This window comes from Fusarium fujikuroi, chromosome FFUJ_chr05 (assembly GCF_900079805.1).
Source record: "Fusarium fujikuroi IMI 58289 draft genome, chromosome FFUJ_chr05".
NCBI classification, from domain to species: domain Eukaryota; kingdom Fungi; phylum Ascomycota; class Sordariomycetes; order Hypocreales; family Nectriaceae; genus Fusarium; species Fusarium fujikuroi.
The window spans coordinates 3787455-3807296 of NC_036626.1; the positions used below are offsets into that span (position 1 = coordinate 3787455).

General features: G+C 49.3%; 4 protein-coding genes; 3 read left to right on the forward strand and 1 right to left on the reverse strand.

The window, feature by feature from the left end:
- Positions 1-2920: 2920 nt before the first annotated feature.
- On the forward strand, positions 2921-3287 carry FFUJ_07941 (uncharacterized protein; the record flags this gene model as incomplete). XM_023578250.1 has 2 exons in its annotated part: positions 2921-3135; positions 3215-3287. 2 exons carry the CDS (start codon positions 2921-2923, stop codon positions 3285-3287), a joined length of 288 nt encoding a protein of 95 aa, XP_023431087.1.
- Positions 3288-8110: 4823 nt separating this feature from the next.
- Positions 8111-10490, forward strand: FFUJ_07942 (related to mei2 protein; the record flags this gene model as incomplete). XM_023578252.1 has 10 exons in its annotated part: positions 8111-8515; positions 8569-8739; positions 8795-9049; positions 9192-9596; positions 9649-9770; positions 9820-9868; positions 9923-9995; positions 10046-10125; positions 10175-10289; positions 10342-10490. The coding sequence occupies 10 exons, from the start codon at positions 8111-8113 to the stop codon at positions 10488-10490; spliced, it is 1824 nt and encodes a 607-aa protein (XP_023431088.1).
- Positions 10491-10933: 443 nt separating this feature from the next.
- On the reverse strand, positions 10934-13489 carry FFUJ_07943 (uncharacterized protein; the record flags this gene model as incomplete). The annotated part of the gene is made up of 1 exon (XM_023578253.1): positions 10934-13489. The coding sequence occupies one exon, from the start codon at positions 13487-13489 to the stop codon at positions 10934-10936; it is 2556 nt and encodes an 851-aa protein (XP_023431089.1).
- A 2117-nt stretch (positions 13490-15606) lies between these two features.
- On the forward strand, positions 15607-17803 carry FFUJ_07944 (uncharacterized protein; the record flags this gene model as incomplete). XM_023578254.1 has 3 exons in its annotated part: positions 15607-16138; positions 16203-17073; positions 17140-17803. The coding sequence occupies 3 exons, from the start codon at positions 15607-15609 to the stop codon at positions 17801-17803; spliced, it is 2067 nt and encodes a 688-aa protein (XP_023431090.1).
- Between the last annotated feature and the right edge of the window lie 2039 nt (positions 17804-19842).

Sequence of the window (19842 nt, forward strand, 5' to 3'; positions counted from 1 at the left end):
TCGAAGAGATTCCAGCTCATCTACATGAAACGAATGACTCCTGAAAAGAAAGACAATCTTCTTCCACTTGAAGACACTCGGATATCGAAGAACAAGAAGTTCGTAACGACAGAAGCTTGGGGTCATCCTGATCCTACGGCTAGGACAGGCTTTCCAGAGCACAACCCCTGCCCAGCCAACACGAGGCATCTAGGTGAACCCAGAAAGTAGTCAAACATGAGGCGGAACATCTATTTACACAGACGACCGACGAGTGCTCGATTAAAGAGAAGATACCATATCTGCAGTTTCGTGTGGTGGCTCTAGTCCAAGGTACGGTGGTGGGAGCATTTACAACGGATTCATCTAGACAAGATTTTCTTGGTTCTCTCCGGGTAAGAAACCGAGGATGCGTCGGAGGAGGCTATGGCTAGGATTCGTGGTTACTGGTTATTGAGTCTCGTACTTTGCCCCTGAGGTAGCTGGTAGTCTTCACTCACTCTGCATTAGTCAAGGTTTGGTACTGAGAGGAAAGGAGTGATAGACGGGCACTCACAATGCCAGTACACTGATACGTGGCATGCTTGATCAATAACAGCGCTAGAGATCCTGTGATGAAAAGACCTGGCGTGACCACAGCTTCATTCAGGATGGCGCGGTGCAGTTGCCAAAGATCAGTACCCCTGTGTGGAAGGTAATGCAGTAGGAGTGTCGTTGGAAAGTGGCCATAGAAGACAAGATGACAAGATAGAGGACTGACTGGGGCAGACGCCCCCGGATACCTGCCAGCATGTTACAAGGGTCGGCACATGGCAAAACCTGGCGCCGCCGCAAGCCCCAGGACAGCAGACGCAATGGGAAAAGGTACCAAGGGCCTGGAAGTCGAATTGCGATCAAGGGTAGAACTCCAGTCGGAAACAGAACAACATTCGAGAACTTCTGAGCTCAGGGGAAGCTATCGAGGCGCTTTGAAGCACCGATGGACTCATCTGGTTATTCGAGTTATCAGCTACGACCGGAGAATATGAAGAGGAGACAAGAAGTGAACAATATACCTTGAGAAGCCTCGAATCGTGTCAAGGTGTGGATTAGCTCCAAGTAAACGAAAGGTATCTTACATGTAGATATCAGCGATGTGCTCTGACATTAAAGCTGGGCCCCAATATTGAAAGCACGGGAACTTCGCAGATGCTGAATTCGGAGATAGGTAAAGCGCTAAGAGTCTCAAGCTTGTTTGAGACATGATGGTCAGATGCGTCAGGCATCGAGTTCCAGGATCCGTGTGGATACTTGTTTCTCTGGGATGAGAGTCTGCTTGTGTTGCTAAGAGGCTACAAGTAACCAGCAACTGCTTTCTTCTTGCAAGATGAATGTGGCTAGCTTATGAATTATATTGTTTTGCTGGAGTTGGCTACGAAGCATCTGGCGAGGCTGGGATGATGTTGGCCAAGCTCAATCACCTATGTATAGGAAATATTAGAACAGGAGTAAAAGTTGGAGTGGCCTTTAATCAAGGCCATTGGAGCTGAAGAGAACGTACCGGGGCTTGCAAGTATTTGAGGATCTTGAGCTCGTCAGACAAACTTGAAGAGAAGAAGATGGCCGAGAGAGCTCCAACGACTTGAAGCTATGAATGTCGAAGTAAAGGATATCAACAAGGTGACAGCTACGATATTGCTGGAATTGCTGCTCGAGGAAGAGGAGAGAGTGGCAGTGTTGAGCAAAGAGATTGTTGAATTGACTACTGTGATTGCCTGACCACATCTCACAAAGACTGGCCGGCCACAGACTGCTGGACAGGTACTTTTAAACAGGCTAGGTAGGTAGCAAATAAGCCTGGGCCTCGGATGGGCCACCGTTTGTAGGTGGGTAGCTCCGTGTAACAGAAGCAAGTTAGGTGGCCCCGCGAGAGGGACAGGGGATATCCGCTACCGTATGCAGCCAGCCCTGGAGCAGTTCTGCCCGGATTGCTGCAGTTACTGCTCATATTTGAGTCTTCCAATGTTGAAAGACCCAATCGTAGCTGCTCAACACAAAGTCTTGCCCAAGAAATCGTCGAGTTGTAAACTGCATGGCTTGCACACTACACCTCCCCACTTCACTTTGCCATCTTAGGAGTTCTCTACTTTTGCCTCGCCCATATCATCAGAAACACCAGCCATGACCCAAATAAACATCATCCAGTCTTCTTATGCTCGGCAGTCTATATTTTACCCTTGGTCTTTCATCGGATCCTGTCCCCGATGTCTCATCCCCTTACATTTCGACCCCCCTCACGCTGTCACACATTCCGAATACACCGACTTCTTGAACTCCCTTTCGTCCTCTCAAGTAAGTCTAACGCGCATTTTGCTTGGGATGAAGCACTGAACTGACCTGCCGTAGGCTTCACTTCACTCGTTGCTGCCAACACGTCACATCAAGCTCTCGTCACTCCTGCATGTAACTGTCAAATATTACACCACAAAGCTCGTTAGGTAAGATGAACGCGGATGTTCTGAGCTTGTCTCGTCTTTCTTTCACTCTAGTCTGAGCAGTACTAGCGGTACTAACATCTGCTGCAGCACTGGATAAAGCTTCTGGATTGCCAGAAACAGGTCAGCACATGAACAGACGAGCCAGGCTTCAAGATGCCCAAGACCCTGGTGTTTGGGATCCAACCTGCAGGCAAACATACTGTGCAGAAAGCCTTAAAACCATACACTACACACCTCACCTTTAACAGCCCCAAGTTCAACGCCACCTTCCTCAACGACAGCCACCCACTGTGCCAATAGTGCTTCCATCCTGAATTCACTACCCAGAAAGCTGCAGCTTCAAGACCATCCGACTAGCTGTTGGGCTTGGACAGGCCCTGTTTTCGGTACGAGGAAGACATCCTGGTATTCATCCTGCAGGCCGCTAACGTCACTCGCCTAGTAACAGGGACTCGTCTTTCCTCATGGAAAGGCAAATGTGGCGCCTCAAAGGCCAAGGGGGTCCCTCTTGGCCGGTGAGCCCGGACATGTTCGAGAGCAATGATTATCTGAGCGTCGACCTGGAGCATCCTAGAAAGGCAGCATTAGTACGAGTCTTCGTCGAGGATGACCTAGCCAGCACTGGAACTGCGTTCAAGTTCGCCTGTGTGGGTTTTCGAGACTCAGCCGCTGCTAAGAAGTATGTTGCCAATATCAAGCTCAACTGCATTGAGTTGTCGATACCAGCGGACGATTTTTTGACATCACATTTGATCTAGTGCCTACGAATACAACGGCCGCATGATGCAGGAAGGCGGAGATGATATCGTTGCAAGCATGACGAAAAGATGAGAGCATTTCGGCGCGATGGGGCGAACAGAACCCAAGCAGAAACAAATCGACGACACCCGCCAGCGGAGCAGACAAGGTCATTAGCCCCCGGCATGTTCGAAACAAACGACTTTCTCCGTTTCGATCTCGAATATCTCGAACAGGCTGTCACCATATATGAGCCACCACTACCCCCTGACCACGGAGATGTTCGATACCAACTTTCTTCGGTTTGACCTTGAACATCCCGAGCAGGCTATCATCATCCCGACCAGATACAATAGTCGCATCTATATGGAGAGAGATGCCGAAGAAGTTGTTGCAAAGATGAAAGAGAGCTGTGAGTGTTTCGTGGAGATGAGGACAGACAAGATCCTTAACTATGGACATGTTTGAGAAGAATGGCCATCTTCGGTTTGGTCCGGGATATCCACGGCGGGCTGTCAATATCCCAATCAAGAACTGCTGTTCTTGGTTGGGATCAGCGCAGACTGTCGTGGGTGTTCCATATCAAACTACAACAGTCGGATCCGCATGGAGAGAGACGTCAAAGAAGTTGTGGCCAAGATGAAAGAGAGCCGCGAGCGTTTTGGGGAAATGGAAAGAGACAAAACTCTTTCCCATGGAAAAGTCCGATCCACCATTCTCATACAACTTACATCGTGGAGTCCAGAACCGTAATCGTCATACGGCACTGGACATATTTGAGTCGAACGACTATCTTCGTTTCGACGTAGAAAACCCATGGTAGGCAGTCATTATCATGACTAAATACCACGACCCCTCTATCTTCTCTGTACTACTTGGTTTGGATAATGACTGTCTGTCATGGGCTCCAGAGGTCGAACAGCAGCCATCCTGAACCAGATCAAGGCGTACCTCAACCCCAAGCCACGAAAGGTGGTCTCAACCGCTGAGGGCCCTAACAACTAGTAAATTTACACAAAGAACCGTCAGCAATAACTACGCAGGAAGGCTGATCAAGGATATATCAGGAGCATTCAATGGAGCACATCCGTGACAGTTCAAGGCATTAACGAAATAGTCGCCAAGATGAAAGAAAGCCGTGAGAGCTTTGGTGCATGGCTGAAGGGACGACGACAGGGTTCTGGTATCAACTGCAAGTAACACATCTAGTTCTCAATTCAAACCTGCCCCAAATACTTTGACGGTTTCTGCAATGCCTGTTTCACGAAAACTGGAAGATTGTGAGATGTCCCTAACCTAGGTGAGATGACAAGATGGCAGTGGATAGTGACCCACCTCATGAACTGCTATTCCACAAACAGAGGCCCTTGGAAAGTCGCATGCTAAATACCACATTCAATGTCTGAGGAGCCAGTGTCTGAGGAGCCTGATTCTTATGATAGCCAGAATAGTCAAATATTTCAATACACCGCGCTGCTGAAGGTGTCAAGAACAATTCCAAGGCTACAAGAACAGTTTTGATCTTTTATCGCAAATTGTTATAAATATGATTGAGATGTTTTTATCATGCTGGAGTCAACAACTTTAGGTGCAGTAGTGACATCCTCGCTCTCCGATCGGACTTAGAGTCCGTGGACAAGTATGATCCTGCATCTGATGAATAGCGAAGGGAAGGAGGACTGGCCAATTTCAAGTCTGTAAGCACAAGGTCATCCTCTAAGTGTCTTTAACTACTCCTGAATGTCAATCTTGGATCGGAGGACAAGCCAAGGTATTACATATACACTACGCTGAGCCTTTCAGAAGTCAGGAGTTTTGAGGCAACATAAACGACAATATACACAGAATGTATATGAATGCTTGGATTCCTAACCCGTCTTCTCTCAGCAGCTATTCCAACACCACCGGACAAAGTGATAATTTCTCAGAAACGCGAACCCTGAAGTTTAAGACATGAGAGTTCTTATCCTTCTGAGTTCCACAATCTGTATGTTTTGTGAAGTCCAACAGAGTCCTGCGCACTTCTGCATGGCTGGGTCTACTAAAGGACCATCCACCTCCTATCACACCCAAGAGCTACGCTCGACCCCAATTCCAGAGATACTCGACGCCCTTCTTGTTCATATAACTATAGATGACAGGGGAAAGCCTTTTGTCTGGTCGACTGCGATACTTGGCGTGTCTTGCGAGCGGCGGTCGGTGGGCTCAGAGGTTCAGCGAAAACAGAAACCTGGAATTAACGATAGAAGTCAGCACACTGTATATTTCTCGATAATACATAAAGGGAAGGTAGGTGATTATAATGAGGTCATGATTGGCCACCAGTCATCCGCATAGGAAGTCCCAGAAAAAAAAGCGCCGCGTTTGAAGATTCGATAAATCTCAACCAAAAGCTCAAATTCAAACGCTAGACAGCATCCTGTGTACGAACCAGTTGGCTCCAGGTTTTGAAGCAACATCAGTTACCAATAATGATGATTACTTAGAGTCATTGGCGCCCTTGTTTATGGTCAGACCTTGGGGTGTGGGATCTGTGAGCAGCACCAACTTCCCCCTTTGAATCTAACACTTGAGTGCGAGCACCTAGCCACTCCGTAATACAGAAGATTACTGTCGAAGCATATAAGAAGCTGGATTTGTCGCTATCAGGCGCGCAACTGTTCGTGGTGGAAGAGGATTTGGCTGTCGGTTCCTGCACTCCGAGTTACCCCTGAACGCCCCTTTAGCCACCCCAGGACCAGCACGCTTGATTAGACTGCGAAGCACAAATAAGGACAGACTGAAACAGCTCAAGAAAGCTTGGTAAGAGTCATCGAAGGCCAAGGAGTCGAAGAGCCTCCTGGGCCATCTGGTGGCAGCTCTTCACGTCCTTTGGTCGCAGTGTCGTGATTGGTCTCTGAGCAAGGGAAGGAGAGCCAGACGGAAGGAAACAGTTCTGAGTTTCTGAGAAATCCCTATATATCTCTGAAGGTTTGAGGAGCCGAGCTGTCATTGTGATACTATCTCTCGTGTCTTCGTGGACTTGCCTTCTCATAAACCATACAGGCGCTCAACACAAGCGAGACACCCACGAGCCAAACACCCAGCGGCTTCTTGTCTTGATACTCTCATTATCTCTGAAAGAATATTGAGAAAGCATAGAAGCGTCCTGTTCCACTCTCTCCGCTTCCTGAGGAGCTCGAGCTGGCCGTCTGGCTCAAGAGCGCCGCGCCCCTGGGCACATTAGCCCTTGTTCCTACATCATCCAATGCCTCTTGGGACCGAGAGAAAGGATTGTTTAGAACTCATGATGGCGCTGCTGCTGTGATGTGTAGGGTTGAGGGGGCGCTGCCGCTGAGGTTGCTGCTTGATCGTTCGTTGGATATCGTCTCTTGTACCGTCTCACATGGTTTGTTACACTTATCTGCATCTCATGACGGTCAGTACGAGGAAGAAGCTTAGGAAAGATGAGAGAAGTCTCTGGGCATGTACCTGGGATGTTGGGGACTTCAATAGAGTGCTGGAAAGATGGGACATGTACTACGTTGAGATATTAGTCACCACCATCACCGCCACATGAATTCCATTATGCGAAAGAAGGACAAGTCAAAGGGAAGTTGTTAGCCGTCGCTCTGGGCAAGCTTGACTCGTTGGGAAAGGCCAGGCATCGTTGATTGCTGTAAGTATCAAAGAAATACCGGAAATCAAGGACCATGACCCAAAGACTGGGGCAAACACTTTGATGTTAGACAAAGAACGCAATCCCCGAATAGCATCAAATTCACTAGCATTAGGGCAAAATGGAATGTTATAGGGGGCCTATACTGGGAATGACGTACGGGCTGCATGGAATTAGTGGAGGGGTAGTTCTGGCAGCGAGTCCCAGGGGCCCAGCGTTGTGAATAACCTCGCTCGCACCGCCAGACACTCGACAACCGAAACATCAGCACAACATATCTACAATGCAAATATCACTTTTTAGTATACAATAGATGCCAGAGAATGAGCGAGGATAGTTTATTTCAAAAGCGCACGCATGTTGGAAGCATCATCGCGGAGTAACAGACGAGCATATCTATATGTATAGTATACGGATCACCGTCACGAATAGCCTCAACACCACGGAGACACCATGATAAATAGATAGTTACGAAATCAAGAGATGCATCAAGGTACCTAGTCAAAGCTTCGGAGTCACGGGCGGGGTTGGGAGGCCCAAAGGACCGATCATCGGTCTCAACTTGGGAGTTCAATATCGTGATATCACGAGACCCCATGAGACCAAGCACACAACTCACACACATATTAATTCAGTAAAGGAGAACGAAATTATATATGCAGGAATGGCCTCGTGAATCAAGGAGAGGAGAGAAGCCGTTGCCGGGGCAGCAAGAGGTTAAGACGCGTTGGTCGTTGAGATTTAGGGACTGAGCCGCATATATATCAGACGCAATAGGGGGCTGGATGAGTTTACTAGGGGAAATACACTGTTGATATGTCTCTATTACACGTGGGTCCCATCTGCTGAGTCTCTGTAAACCAATAAGTTCGCCTACTACGTCCCTGCAACTTAGGCCCCTGAGGCTAGCTTCTCCTCTACCTTGGCCTACAACCCACCCGTCTGCTCCTGCCATTATTCCTACCTGCACTCCGCCTATTCTCAACTTGCCCTGAGGCAGCCCCACTCACGCATCTCCCTCCTACCCAAGCCGCTCCCAGCTTTCCTTCCCCCCCTCCCTCTCTTCCTTTCTTCTTCACCCACCTCAACATCATTCCGACTTCACTATCCAACTTGGATGTGGAACAGGATCTTTGGGTTTTGATCTCGGTCGCATTTCTTCTTTTCTTTCAGCTTCTTGAGAAGCACGCATACAAGTCAAACTTCAGATTTCATCTACTCATCATTTTGTTGTGACATCTTGTCCTCCATCGACAACATGTCTTCTCGTGCGGACCATCGTGTCTACGCAAACATGTCTTCTCCTGCTGAGGGAGCTGCTGACTCGATCCAGGGTACCCCCAACACCCAGATCACCGTCTTCTCTCCTGCCGAGAGCTCCCAGGGCACTTCTGTCCAGGGCAACAACTATCTTGGTCAAAGCCAGGCCCCGGAAGACCCGTTCGTTGATAGCAGTGTTTCCCATGGGAGTACTCTGTCTGCTACGGCTTCTTCCTTCGAGCCCCTTGGTCAGAGGTTCAGAGGCAAGAACGCACTCGTATTCTACCCAGAGGGTAGTCCCACTGTCGCTGGAGCTCTAAGCCACGATATGGACATCTCACACCGCATCGAGGTCTGTGACACTCCTGCGCCTTCCATCGTCGAACTCGGCAATTACATCACTGTAAGTACCATTTGTGATCTAGTGAAACGCAAAATGTCCTGACGAGTTTATAGGAGCTTACCCAAAAGGGAGTCAGGTTCCACGGCGGACGCAACCTGGAGACTGACGGAGGACATGTGTACGTCGTCTTCGAAGACCTCCGTGATGCCGCCTGGGCCTTCTACGCCATTCGCAAGGCCCCCAAAGGCTGGTTCACGGCGTACGTGAAGATACGACCTGAGCGCGTAAGTTTCTTTCCTCATCTCACCTCTTCATTCTTTTGCTAACTACATTGTACAGCTGGACCTTGGCCTTGTACGATTCTCCGAGCTTAGACAGCTCAGCATCGAGGTCAACGTTCTTAACTTTTCCATCATCGATCCAGCTCATGTTGATGAGATCGCCCAGCGAGCCCTGAATGTCTACGGCCAGCTCTTTGCGCTGCTCAGACACTTGAGTTACCCCAACGGAGCCTTCCGCGGTGTCGCCCAGTTCTGCAAAGCTGCCGACGCCTTCGTCGCTTTCAAGGCCTTCGGTAACGGCATTACCACCGGCGTAAGTCTTTTCTCATCAATTTCTCTTCCCATTTTCTAGTATCTCTTCCTCTTGATCTCTTCTCATACATCTCCCCCCTCCTCTCCCAACAAGCTCCGTCTTCAGATCCTTCTTCTCAAGTTGTATTCTCTAACCTGGTCAGGGCGTCGTCATTACCCTGTCTAAACCAGAGGACGTTGGCAATGCAGCCTCTGTCGACAACCAACTCGCTGGTGCCTTCGGGAATATGGCCATCCAGCAAGGTACCCGCGGTGTCGACCGAGGTCGTCACCAAAGCTTCTTCGCGCTCAACGCTCCACAGGGAAACCCATTTGCGGCAGCTGGCGCTGCCAGCATTCCATTTCCCCCGACCCTTCAGCAACATCCTTTTACTGGGCAGCAGTTTGGGCCCCCCGGCGCGTCCAACACCCTGGCGCTTACGAACCCAAACGGCTTCGGGAGGTTCGACCCGCGTCGAGGTGCGGGCCGGTATGGTCGTGGCTCTCGTGGGCTGAACAACATTGTTGACCTCAACGAGCTCATCGCCGGACGTGACGTGCGAACCACCGTAAGTCCTACCGCCCTCTCTTGCATCACCATCAGCCCTGACATCTCGATAGATAATGCTTCGCAACATTCCGAACAAGGTGGACCAGCCTCTTTTGAAGAAGATCGTGGATGTTTCCTCTTTTGGTCGGTACGACTTTATGTACCTGCGAATTGACTTTGCCAACGATTGCAAGTAAGTACAACCCCAGTGATACCTGACTCCAATACTGACCATTCCCCAGCGTCGGCTACGCCTTCATCAACTTCGTCAAAGCGGAGTACATCATCGACGTTAGTTACCGCTGAGAATATTCCCATCTTGTTGATATTCTAACTTGAGGGTAGTTCTTCCAGGCACGAGCTAACAAACGCTGGAACTGCTTCCGCTCGGACAAGGTCGCTGAGATCTCCTATGCGAGTAAGCTTTCCTTTCTCTCCTATTGTGCCGCAGTCACTGACATACAGCAGCTATCCAGGGAAAGGACTGCCTTGTGCAGAAGTTTCGCAACTCGTCCGTGATGCTTGAGGCAGAGCACTATCGTCCGAAGGTCAGTGGCCGATGGCTTACTATTCACCTTCACCAACTAATAGATAAAGCTGTTCTACACTATTCACAGTGATGATCCCAACCTCGTGGGTCGAGAGGAACCGTTCCCTGGCCCGGACAATCAGTCCAAAATGAAGCGCTCGGTTGAGAACGCTGAACACGTTGGTAAGCAGTTCTTCATGATCAACCGCAATGACAAGTCACTGACATACTATAGGACTCTTCACGCCTACAGCTGGGCAATACTTCCGTGACGAGCAGCGTCGTCGTCACTCGCAGTACGATCGCGGCACTCGCTTGGCTGAACTGGAGGAAATCTCCTATGGGTCAGGTGTCATCCCCTACCACGGTCGTGGCCGCTACTAAGTGAGCGCCGGACATCACCCGGAGACTATCTTGATTTTTGATCGTTTTTTTTTTCAAAAGTCATCTTGAGCTTTGGAGTGGTTGATCTCTTTTGATTCTCTTTGAGATCTTGAGGTCTTGGGCATGGCCGTAACTAAATTTTCGAAGACCTTTGAATGGTCTGACTATTCTGCAGGATCTCCTTTGGTACAATCTCCATTGGACTCTACCCCTAAGTAGCAGCAACTGGTAGCATCTTGATGCACGTAGATACCTAGTACTTGGCAAGCGCAGAATAGATTTCATCAGCCAAACCTCGGGATGTGTTTTGTGACGGTAACATTGTAGCAAGGGTCACCAAGTAGACGCTGGATCACGCGAGACACAGATATTTATGTTCAACTGCAGTTCTATGACGCTTTTCGTTTATTGATTCTATTTAAGACGTAGCTAACTTTTAACAGTCATGGAGAAGATGGATTCTCGGGCAGCGCTGGTAACGGTTTTCGCGAATTGGTAGGTTGCGCGATCGAGCGACGCAACACATTCGGCTTTGTGTCGTGGGATGGGGGCGATAGATCAGACGAAGAAGAAAAGCCCCCAGAAGATCTTGGCGTTGGAGGAGGTGAAAGCTGCTCGCATTCAACACGATCATGATGTATGTCGTCGGCAAAAGGCCCTCGTTGTAATTCAGTAGCACCATCGTCTCCTCTTGATGTAGGAGCATATTGGCTTCTCTGACGGGCTGCCAGTAACACTGCATCTTCTCCGTCGTATGCACCTCCATGCATGGCTCGAACGCGAGCCGGCGATGATGCACCGTCGTAAGAAGCGAGACCAGCCTGGTCCGAAAAAGGTGCGAGGTGATGTAGTGGCACACCTCGGGAGAAGATGACGAGGATCAGACATGACATGAGTAACACGGCTTGTACTATGGCCATGCGTTTCTGAAAGACGACCTCGTCGGCCAGGAGGTTGAGGCGAGCGCTGAGGGCAACTATCTCTCTGTTGGACTGCTCGCGCTGGCTCTCCAGAGCCAGGACCGTTGACTGCCAGATCTGATCGTACTGCTCACGAACGGAGCGCAGCTCGGCGAGGACGGTCTTGTTGAGGTTCTCGAGGAACAGTGTCGTTTTTGAAAGTTGCTTCTGCTCTGTGCGGTGCAGAGTCTCGGACATGTGGCGGGCTTGGTCCTCGACGTATTTGAGGGAGAGTGTGAGGTTGGTTTCAACGATTGTAAGACGCTTGGAGATGGACTTGAAGAATCCTTCTTGAACAGTTGGCGAGGCCGGTGAGCCAGAGGCCGTTCCCGTGGAGCCCTTCTTGGCATTAACAGTATTGGCAGGGGAGGGCTTCTGAGTAGATGATGACGTCGAGGAAGATGGTGTTGCGGTCGTCTTTGTGCCTGCTGCAGAAGTGGTGGAGTTTGAAGGGGATTCGACGTTGGAGGATGAGATGGAGGATGGGCTGGTCGGGGACACAGCGGGCGTGGCGCTTGGAGATGCAGTGGTGGAAGATGATGAGGCCGTGGGCTCTTCACTTGCAGGGTGCTCTGATCGGGGAATGTGTGGTGTTGAAGTCCCCTTTTGTGCCCTCTCGTCAGGGGAGTTGGTTGTGGATGCAGCACTGGTGACTTCAGCAGAGCTGCTGGGGTTTGAGATTGGTTGTGTAGTTTGATTGAGGGAGGCAGAGCAGAACAACGGCTCAAAAAGTAGTTGCGAAGCGGTGTTGACCTCACAGAATGGCATTAATCCCATCGAGCTGGGCTTAGCGGGCTTAGCAGGCTCAGGAGGACTCTCGAGCTCTTGGGATTTGGCCGGCTCTTCTCCTGAAGGGAGAGCTTGAGGAGTCACTTTGGCCTCCTCAGCCTCATTCGTATCATCGTTACGATCTTCGTTGAATGCAGCGAAGAAGCGCGAGCCATGGATTCGAAGTAATGAAACGGGGCAGTAGTACTGTTTTCCGTAATGGGTGAGATAGTCGATGCGGACATACTTGGAGAAGATCTGGGCATTCTCTACCAAGAAGGGCTGAATAGCTCGTGAGTTCTCTGCCTGAAACACTCCGATCTGTTTCCACTCGTCCCTCTTGACTGGGTACCGGTCACTAACGCTGACAGTAAAAGTTTGGATCATACTAGAAAAGAACTCGAAGTTGGCGAGGACAACGGTATCGATGTAGACATCATCGCTCAGTTCGACAATAAACCACTTCTCCTTGGCACTACACTCGAAGAGTAGGTAAGAGTCTTTGTTCTCGACGAGAATTGCCTTTGCATTCCTTGCGCCGGGGCTCGTCTTGAGAATGGTGGCGCCGGCATCGAAGGACGAGTATGAGAAGCGTTCCTTGCAAGTCTTGCCAGCATCTTTGTTTCTATGGATTGCAACACCACGGCCATCCTTTCCTGATCCCTCGTTCTTAGCTTGTTCGAGATCTGAAGGGCGCTCCTGTTGCTCCCCCGTGTCATCCATGTAGCTGCCAAAGTTCAGGGATATCTCATCTTCCTCGCCGAGACCGCCGTAGCCCATATCCGGGGGTGTCCTGTCGCGGGGCTTGGCGTTCCTGTGTAGGTTTTGAGGGTCCTGCCCGGTCTGTTTCAACATCATGGCCTTCCAGTCCTCGAAAGACATGAAAGGCTTTGCATCTCCATCTGCAGCGGCGTCTTCCGGGTCATCTTTGGCGGCAGTGGCGGTGGACGCTGACGGTTGGGACTGGGATTGGGAAGGGGACTCGCTTTGTGTGTTTGAGGGTGGCGCATCGCTTTGTGTCGAGTCGGGGGAGGCGTCGGAGGTCGAATTGGCATCTGAAGTGGTTGCGCTCACAGAAGTGCTCGTCCAGGAGCTTGTGAGGCAAGCTTGGGGCAGCGTGTGGGTAATGTAGTTGATGGTTCGGGCATCGCAGGTCAAGTCGATTAGGTCAGGGATGACATTGGGTTCGTGGGACTGGGCCTCGGTCTGGGCTTGTGTCCAGGCTGCGATGAGTGCCAGGGATCGTAGAAGGGCTGAGCCTAGCGAAGGCATCGTGACCTCGAGTGTTGGCGGCACATTGAAGCGTCGCTGAGGTCGAATTAATGGAAATGGTGTTGAATTATGGATGGAGGTTGGGTTTGTGTCGTGTCGTTGATCAGCGTCGAACTAGACACGAAGTAGGTGTAGCGTATCCCGTACCTTACCCCGTAGCCCAGGCTCGTTTAACTTCAGCGTGGCCCACTGACGTTGTCAGATGCTGATTGGTGCACCAACAGTAAAGTGTGTCTTGTTGATTAGATCCATTTCTTAGATCGAGGTAAAAATAGAAATTGGGCGTTGATGACTTACACACGGAAACACACGTTCACTATGGCCTCTATAATTCGTAAAAGACTCGAAACTGGGGACTTGACTAAAGACGTGACCTCGTTGTTGAGGCCAATGCCATGAAACAGGGTGGATTGACATCGGACGAAGTAGATTTGAGAAGAGAGATACCAAGCTGGTGGGCATTCAGCTAATCATGAACTGTTTGTTTGTTGATACTAGGCCCAAAATATCAGGACAAGAGACACAGAAGCTTAGTAGAGCATACATTGATTAATGATGGGCATCTGCGGATAATGCGAGTTCTTCACTATAGGGTCCTGTGCTTTAGAAAAATGGCTTGGAGGAATAGCAACGCCTTTAGATGACTTGATTTCAGTGTGTTTTGAGGTTCAGAAAAATTACAAAGAATAACCAAAGTATATAAACTCGGGTATCTGGTGTTTGATGAGCCCAGATTGAGACGGTGACTCTCCTTATGGTAGATATGTAAGAATTGAGATCCATGTAAAATGCCTTTGCTTGATACTGACGAAACGGTTTGCTTTAGAGCAACCTGTGGGGTGAGTAAATTGTTTTATTTGTTATCAAGTTCATTTCAAGATGTTTTTTCATATAAATTTCCCTTCATTTGAGTCACACTTTGTTGCTTGCACGGATGCCTACCTCCTCTGTCAGTTACACTTTGCGGTTGTGGCCAAACCTCTACTTTACATGGACCTTTCATCTAAATCCAATCCAACATCGCAAACGCAACAGGGACCAGCCTAATCGAAGCTCGGGTACCCTTAATGCCAGATTTATGTAATATTGCTATTTCCTGCCGTCTGCCTCATTCCTGCGCCGCCGCATGCATTGCGACTTTCGAGGGGGCGCTGGCGTGTATAGCCAGATCCCGGCCTCGTTGCCATTGAAAGTCCAAGAGCTCGTCGCTGTTGCTTCCCTGTGAGTAATGAAAGAAGATAATGCGCATAACTTACTGACCAATTGTTTCATTCACTAGCCTTTTCTTCCCTATCCTATCCTTCACGTTCTCGCGCGCAGATTCGTGTCATATCGCGACTTGGCATGAGAAACAAAAATACCTGCCTTTCTACGACAACGGATACGCACCTTTCGGCTCATGATCTCATCCATATTCCCTTCAATATAGAGTCATAGCGAAGAAATTATCGACAAGATGTTACATGAAGAATCAAAATCAACATCAACATCGCAAAGACCGCCCCACGAAACCCTCCGGCCTACAGAATTCTCCATCGGGTGCCTGCTTTCCAACCAATTCAGACTTCTCATTCCTCGAGGTCGACAATCATGATATTATATGTCATCTTTTGCGATTCACGTCCGGGGCCCAAACCCGTACCGATGGAAACCTTACTCAACGTTGGCTGGTCCGAGCCACGCCGCAGTGTTGCGTGTGACAATTTGGCCTGCCAAGAACAAAAGTACCAGAGCCAATTTCATCCTCATTTCTAGGCACGTTCAAATAGCCGTGAGGCCTTGATGAGAAACTCCAAGCCAATTAGGAGATAGGAATTTCCTTGGAAGCATGCACAAACAAAACACCCCCTGGCCAGAGGCAACACCCAACTCGCCATCATCTGATCTTGTGCAGCGACTTTTAATTGACGTGGGATTGCCAAGAAGGCTCAAACCTCGTTCAATCCCGTCTTTGCCGCCGCCTAAGATCACCACGAACAGCAATGTGAGGCTGGGCGAGAACCCCCTGATTCTTTTTAATGTTTGGTATATATGATACGTCCGCGCTGAAAAGAAGCCACAATCCCGTCGATCATCAGCCTTACTTACCAGCTAATTATGCGCGCCCTTGACTCATTATGGGTCCCCAAGAGTTTGAACTCAGGTCGGTGGTTACACTCACCAATGATCCAGATCGTGAGCCTCATCGACCACGGCAGTCTTCGAGCTTAGCAAAAGATAAGCAAGTCGTTCGCTACTACAAACGCTCGTTATGGATCTTTGGGTTCCATCTCCTTATTCTCGTCCTACCGTGGATATTCACTTGTGTTTTGATGATCAGGCCCATCAACGAGGAATCATACTTCAACCAGGCGGGATCAATAACCCCCGGAGACGTAAATAATTGGCACAGATCGCGTGTTGCTCTCAGGTCTCTCACTGCACTCTCAAGTGTTGTTGGACTCCCGATAGTTTCTGGCCTCCTTGCCCATGGAGCGGTCGTCTACACGCAGCGTCGAAGCCCAGCTCAGAAATTGAGCGTCTTGCAGCTATTTGCGCTGACAGATAGAGAATGGCTAGACCCGCGATATCTGGTTAAACCTCCAAGCAAGCTTCAAATCACGGAACGGTCACTCTACCTTTGGCTGGCGACTTTCCTCATCCTGATCAGTAAGTCCGGGAACGCCCCCTGATCCTGCACCATATGCCCCCTACACTGACCGTTTCTGAACAGCCGCTATCCAACCACCCATACAAGCCACCCTAGTCCGAGACGAAGAGATTAACGTTTTGACGTGCAAAGGGCATCCCGCGGCGTACCGGGATTGCGGTTCGGGAGCTTGCAAGTTTCCTTTCAAGGATTTAAATACTCAGATCATTGCGCGGGACGCGGAGCCCATCGATCTGAACTTCTGCCCACAAGACGTTGTCGTCATGAAGACCAGCCAGAAGCTACTCGGCTCCACTAATAGTGATATCCAAATCAATCTGTGGTCTGATGAGGTTTCTCTTGGAGAGAGCCCAAATTACTATACGGACAACAGACGGACTTTCGACTGGTACTACCAGGAGTCGTCGTACGGTAAGGGCAAACGGCGATATTATGCGTCTTCCGTCCCTAACGGCACCGCCACCGGAGTTTATCGACATCACGCAGCCAGGATGGATTCTACAGCAAATTGTTACTTGACCAAAAGCTTTCCGAAACAGTGCAAGGGGGACAAGCCATTCGCGCCATCTTTCACAGAAGAGTGGCTGAATGTCGATATTTGTGCTGAGGGAAGTCATGACACTGTGGCTTGGAACAGAAGTCGAGACAAACAAGAGCACAACGAGACTTTGTGGTTGTCTATGAAATGGGGTATTCCTGGAGGTCAAGACAGCTCCGGACAATTTCGAAATAATGATAGCTACGTCCTCAGATGCGACAGTGTCTCAAGGAGAGGATGGTTCCAGCTCCCGAACAACGCAAACGGCGGAAAGCCTGGGCCCTTTCGTGACGAGTGGCCTTCATGGCGAGAACTCAAGTATGAGTTCAACGATTATTATATCAATAGCCCTCAGTGGGATCAAACATTTCCAGGTGACAGATATCCAGCAGCAGAGTATGCACCCCATTCAGTCATGATATCTCTTTGACAGCCCCTGGCTAACCACTTACCGCTGACTAGAATCCCGGACGAAGAACTGCAAAAGTATCGCGGTAAACCGAGCAACACCTACCAAGGGCCCCCTGTGCCAGGTCCACTCATGACCGTGGCTCTGGCTATGTTTGGAAATTCCTCTTTCTTTCAAGCAGCTAGGGTTGCTGATCGTGACACTTACAATCAGACCATCGAAAATATCTGTGACAACTCGTTGTTTCCACTGCTTGGAATGATGCCGCGCGAGTACAACCTGGGCTGGTGCAGTCCATCTGTGAGAAATCGGAAGCATAGTCTGAAAATGCAGGATTTGATTTACTATTATTTCGATGGCCTCAAGAATGAAGAGGCCACTACACAAGCACTCGAAAAGGCCATGCTCTTTGCAAACGAAGCCCTTCTCACCACAGCCGCCTCGCTATTTGAGAAGCGCCCCATCTTCTATAGCCCGGGAACTGCAGTCATAAAGCCCAAAAAGGATTCAGCAGCGGTGATAACTGTCACTGTACTGATATGTCTTCAAGTTATGGGGCTTTTTGCGTTGATGTGGTTCATTCTACGTGCCCCTACATGGACGGAGACTCTTGATGCTGATGCTTTGGCGCATATAGGAAGTCAGCTTAAGGAGTGGGGGGAGCCCAGACCGGATATGAGGCAGATAAATGGTATTGTGGGAGTTGATGAGATGTGACATCAAGCCGAGGCGGCATCGGTGAGACTGCCGTCAGAGCAGAATACCGCTTCGCAGCCAGGGCCTCTTCATCTGACTCTTGGAGGAGAGGCGTTGATCAACAGAGGTGCGATGAGGAGAATGCAAGCAGATGCGATTACTGTAGTCCAAGCATGATGAATCTATTTGGCAAGCAAGTTTGAAGCGACTTTGACGTTGGGACTCCTTTCCGAAAATCCTATGTTATTCCTAATATCAATGAATTTGATATTACCATGTGCGGTTGGCGTTTGAGAAAGCCGATACACCCAACCATTGTAGAGCTCCGCGCACCATCTGATGAGACTAATCTGCAGAATGGTAGGCAGCATATATTGAAGCTGGGAAATTGGAGGGAAAGCACTTGGTTTGGCACTTGGACCCTGGGTCGGAGCCAGGTCTTTGGGGAGCAAGAAAACTTCTGATATTGAATCAAGGTGTTGGAATAGAATAGACTGGCCTCAAATCCTACCAAGCTTATCCTAGACTTACTTGAGTTCTGTCATAACTTAGAAAAGAGGTCACAAGTCTTCTTGCTTCCTGGACCTCAACTATGTGTTGAGGTCGAGAAGATTTGGACTTGTCTTGTCTGATGTCTCGTTTCTCTCCTGAGATAGATATAGTGAGGGAACTATCACTCTCTCCTCGAAGGACAATGATGTTTCTCTTGAAAATGGAGAGGATAATTATGGGTCGTGTCTTTGAACGAAAAGGGGTTGCCTCGTTCGGAGGTTATATTGAGAGCCTGGACATGACTTTTGGCTTTCGGAAGCTGGAGGCTCTGTGAGGGTGTTTTCGTGTAGCTAGGATGCCTGAGATGCTATTTAAGAACCTGGGAGGTAGAATGAAAAGTCAGCCATGTAAACAGATAACGGGGAACAGGGCATATAAAGATACTACCGTGGTCCGTCGGGTGTCGTATGCTGTACTGAGCCTTCTTTCTTGTTCGGCGATGGGAAGCCGTTCCGGGTCTTGTAAGCGTTGATGCTCTGATAATGAGAAGATCCAATATGAAATCAGAAGTTGAGAGCAGCCAGACAGTTCCTCATCGTCAACCAAACTTGGTAGGGGAGACAAAAACCTTTTAACCAACTCAGTAGCCGGGACTGATCATTGAATTCTTCCCAGCCAAGAGGTTTCAGAAGCATATCCCACTTCTTATCGGCTGATGGCCGGCAGTAGCTTGGCCGGACATGAATTGATTTCTTCTATTTGCTGTTCAGTTCCTCAGACGCCGTGGCCAAAGTCCTCGGCATCGTCGCCAAGGCACCACTTTGATTTTCAACAAAAGAGAAAGAAATTCGAAGCTCTCTCAAAGATCGGGAGAGATCTTCAGACCGGTTACTGAGCTTCGACGAGCGGGTACGGCGGTCTGCAGTGCTGGGAGCGATGAGGGAGTCCGATATCGCTGACGAGTTGTGACGAATCGAGCAGGCAGCTTTGATATCAACACCAGACGAAGAATAAGCAAAGTCTTGCCACAGAAATTGTGAGAGATGTTTCAAACTATCAACTAGACTTTGGCCAAGAAAGAGCAATTGGCTGAGTTCCCCAATGGAATAGCTACCACACCAAGTGAGTCCAAGGTCACTCTCTTTGCTTCGCAGACACTAACATTGAACTAAGCCGGTCAAATAACCCAGCAATTGCCTGTCTTATTCTTCGAAACTCAACCCAACCCAAGCCCGAGGAGACACAAACTTGGCCGGGCACCTTGCGATACTTGCCAAGAAAGGATATTCATTTGCCCCCGGTCAATATTTAAGCCTGTCATATTCTCGACTGCAACGCAAAAAGGCTCTCAGTATCCTGAAGCGAGTTACCTGAAGCACTATGGCCTGGGTATTTCAATATTCTTCGTCTGATGGATGCCAAGATGGTTTGTGCAAGTTCACAACTTTGGACGAGTGTCTCACAGCCAAGATTTCAGTCGAGTCGGATATGACATGGACAAATTATCAGATGAATAATGAGTCCCACGAGATACAGCGAACCTACCGAGAAGGGCCAATTGTCGAAAG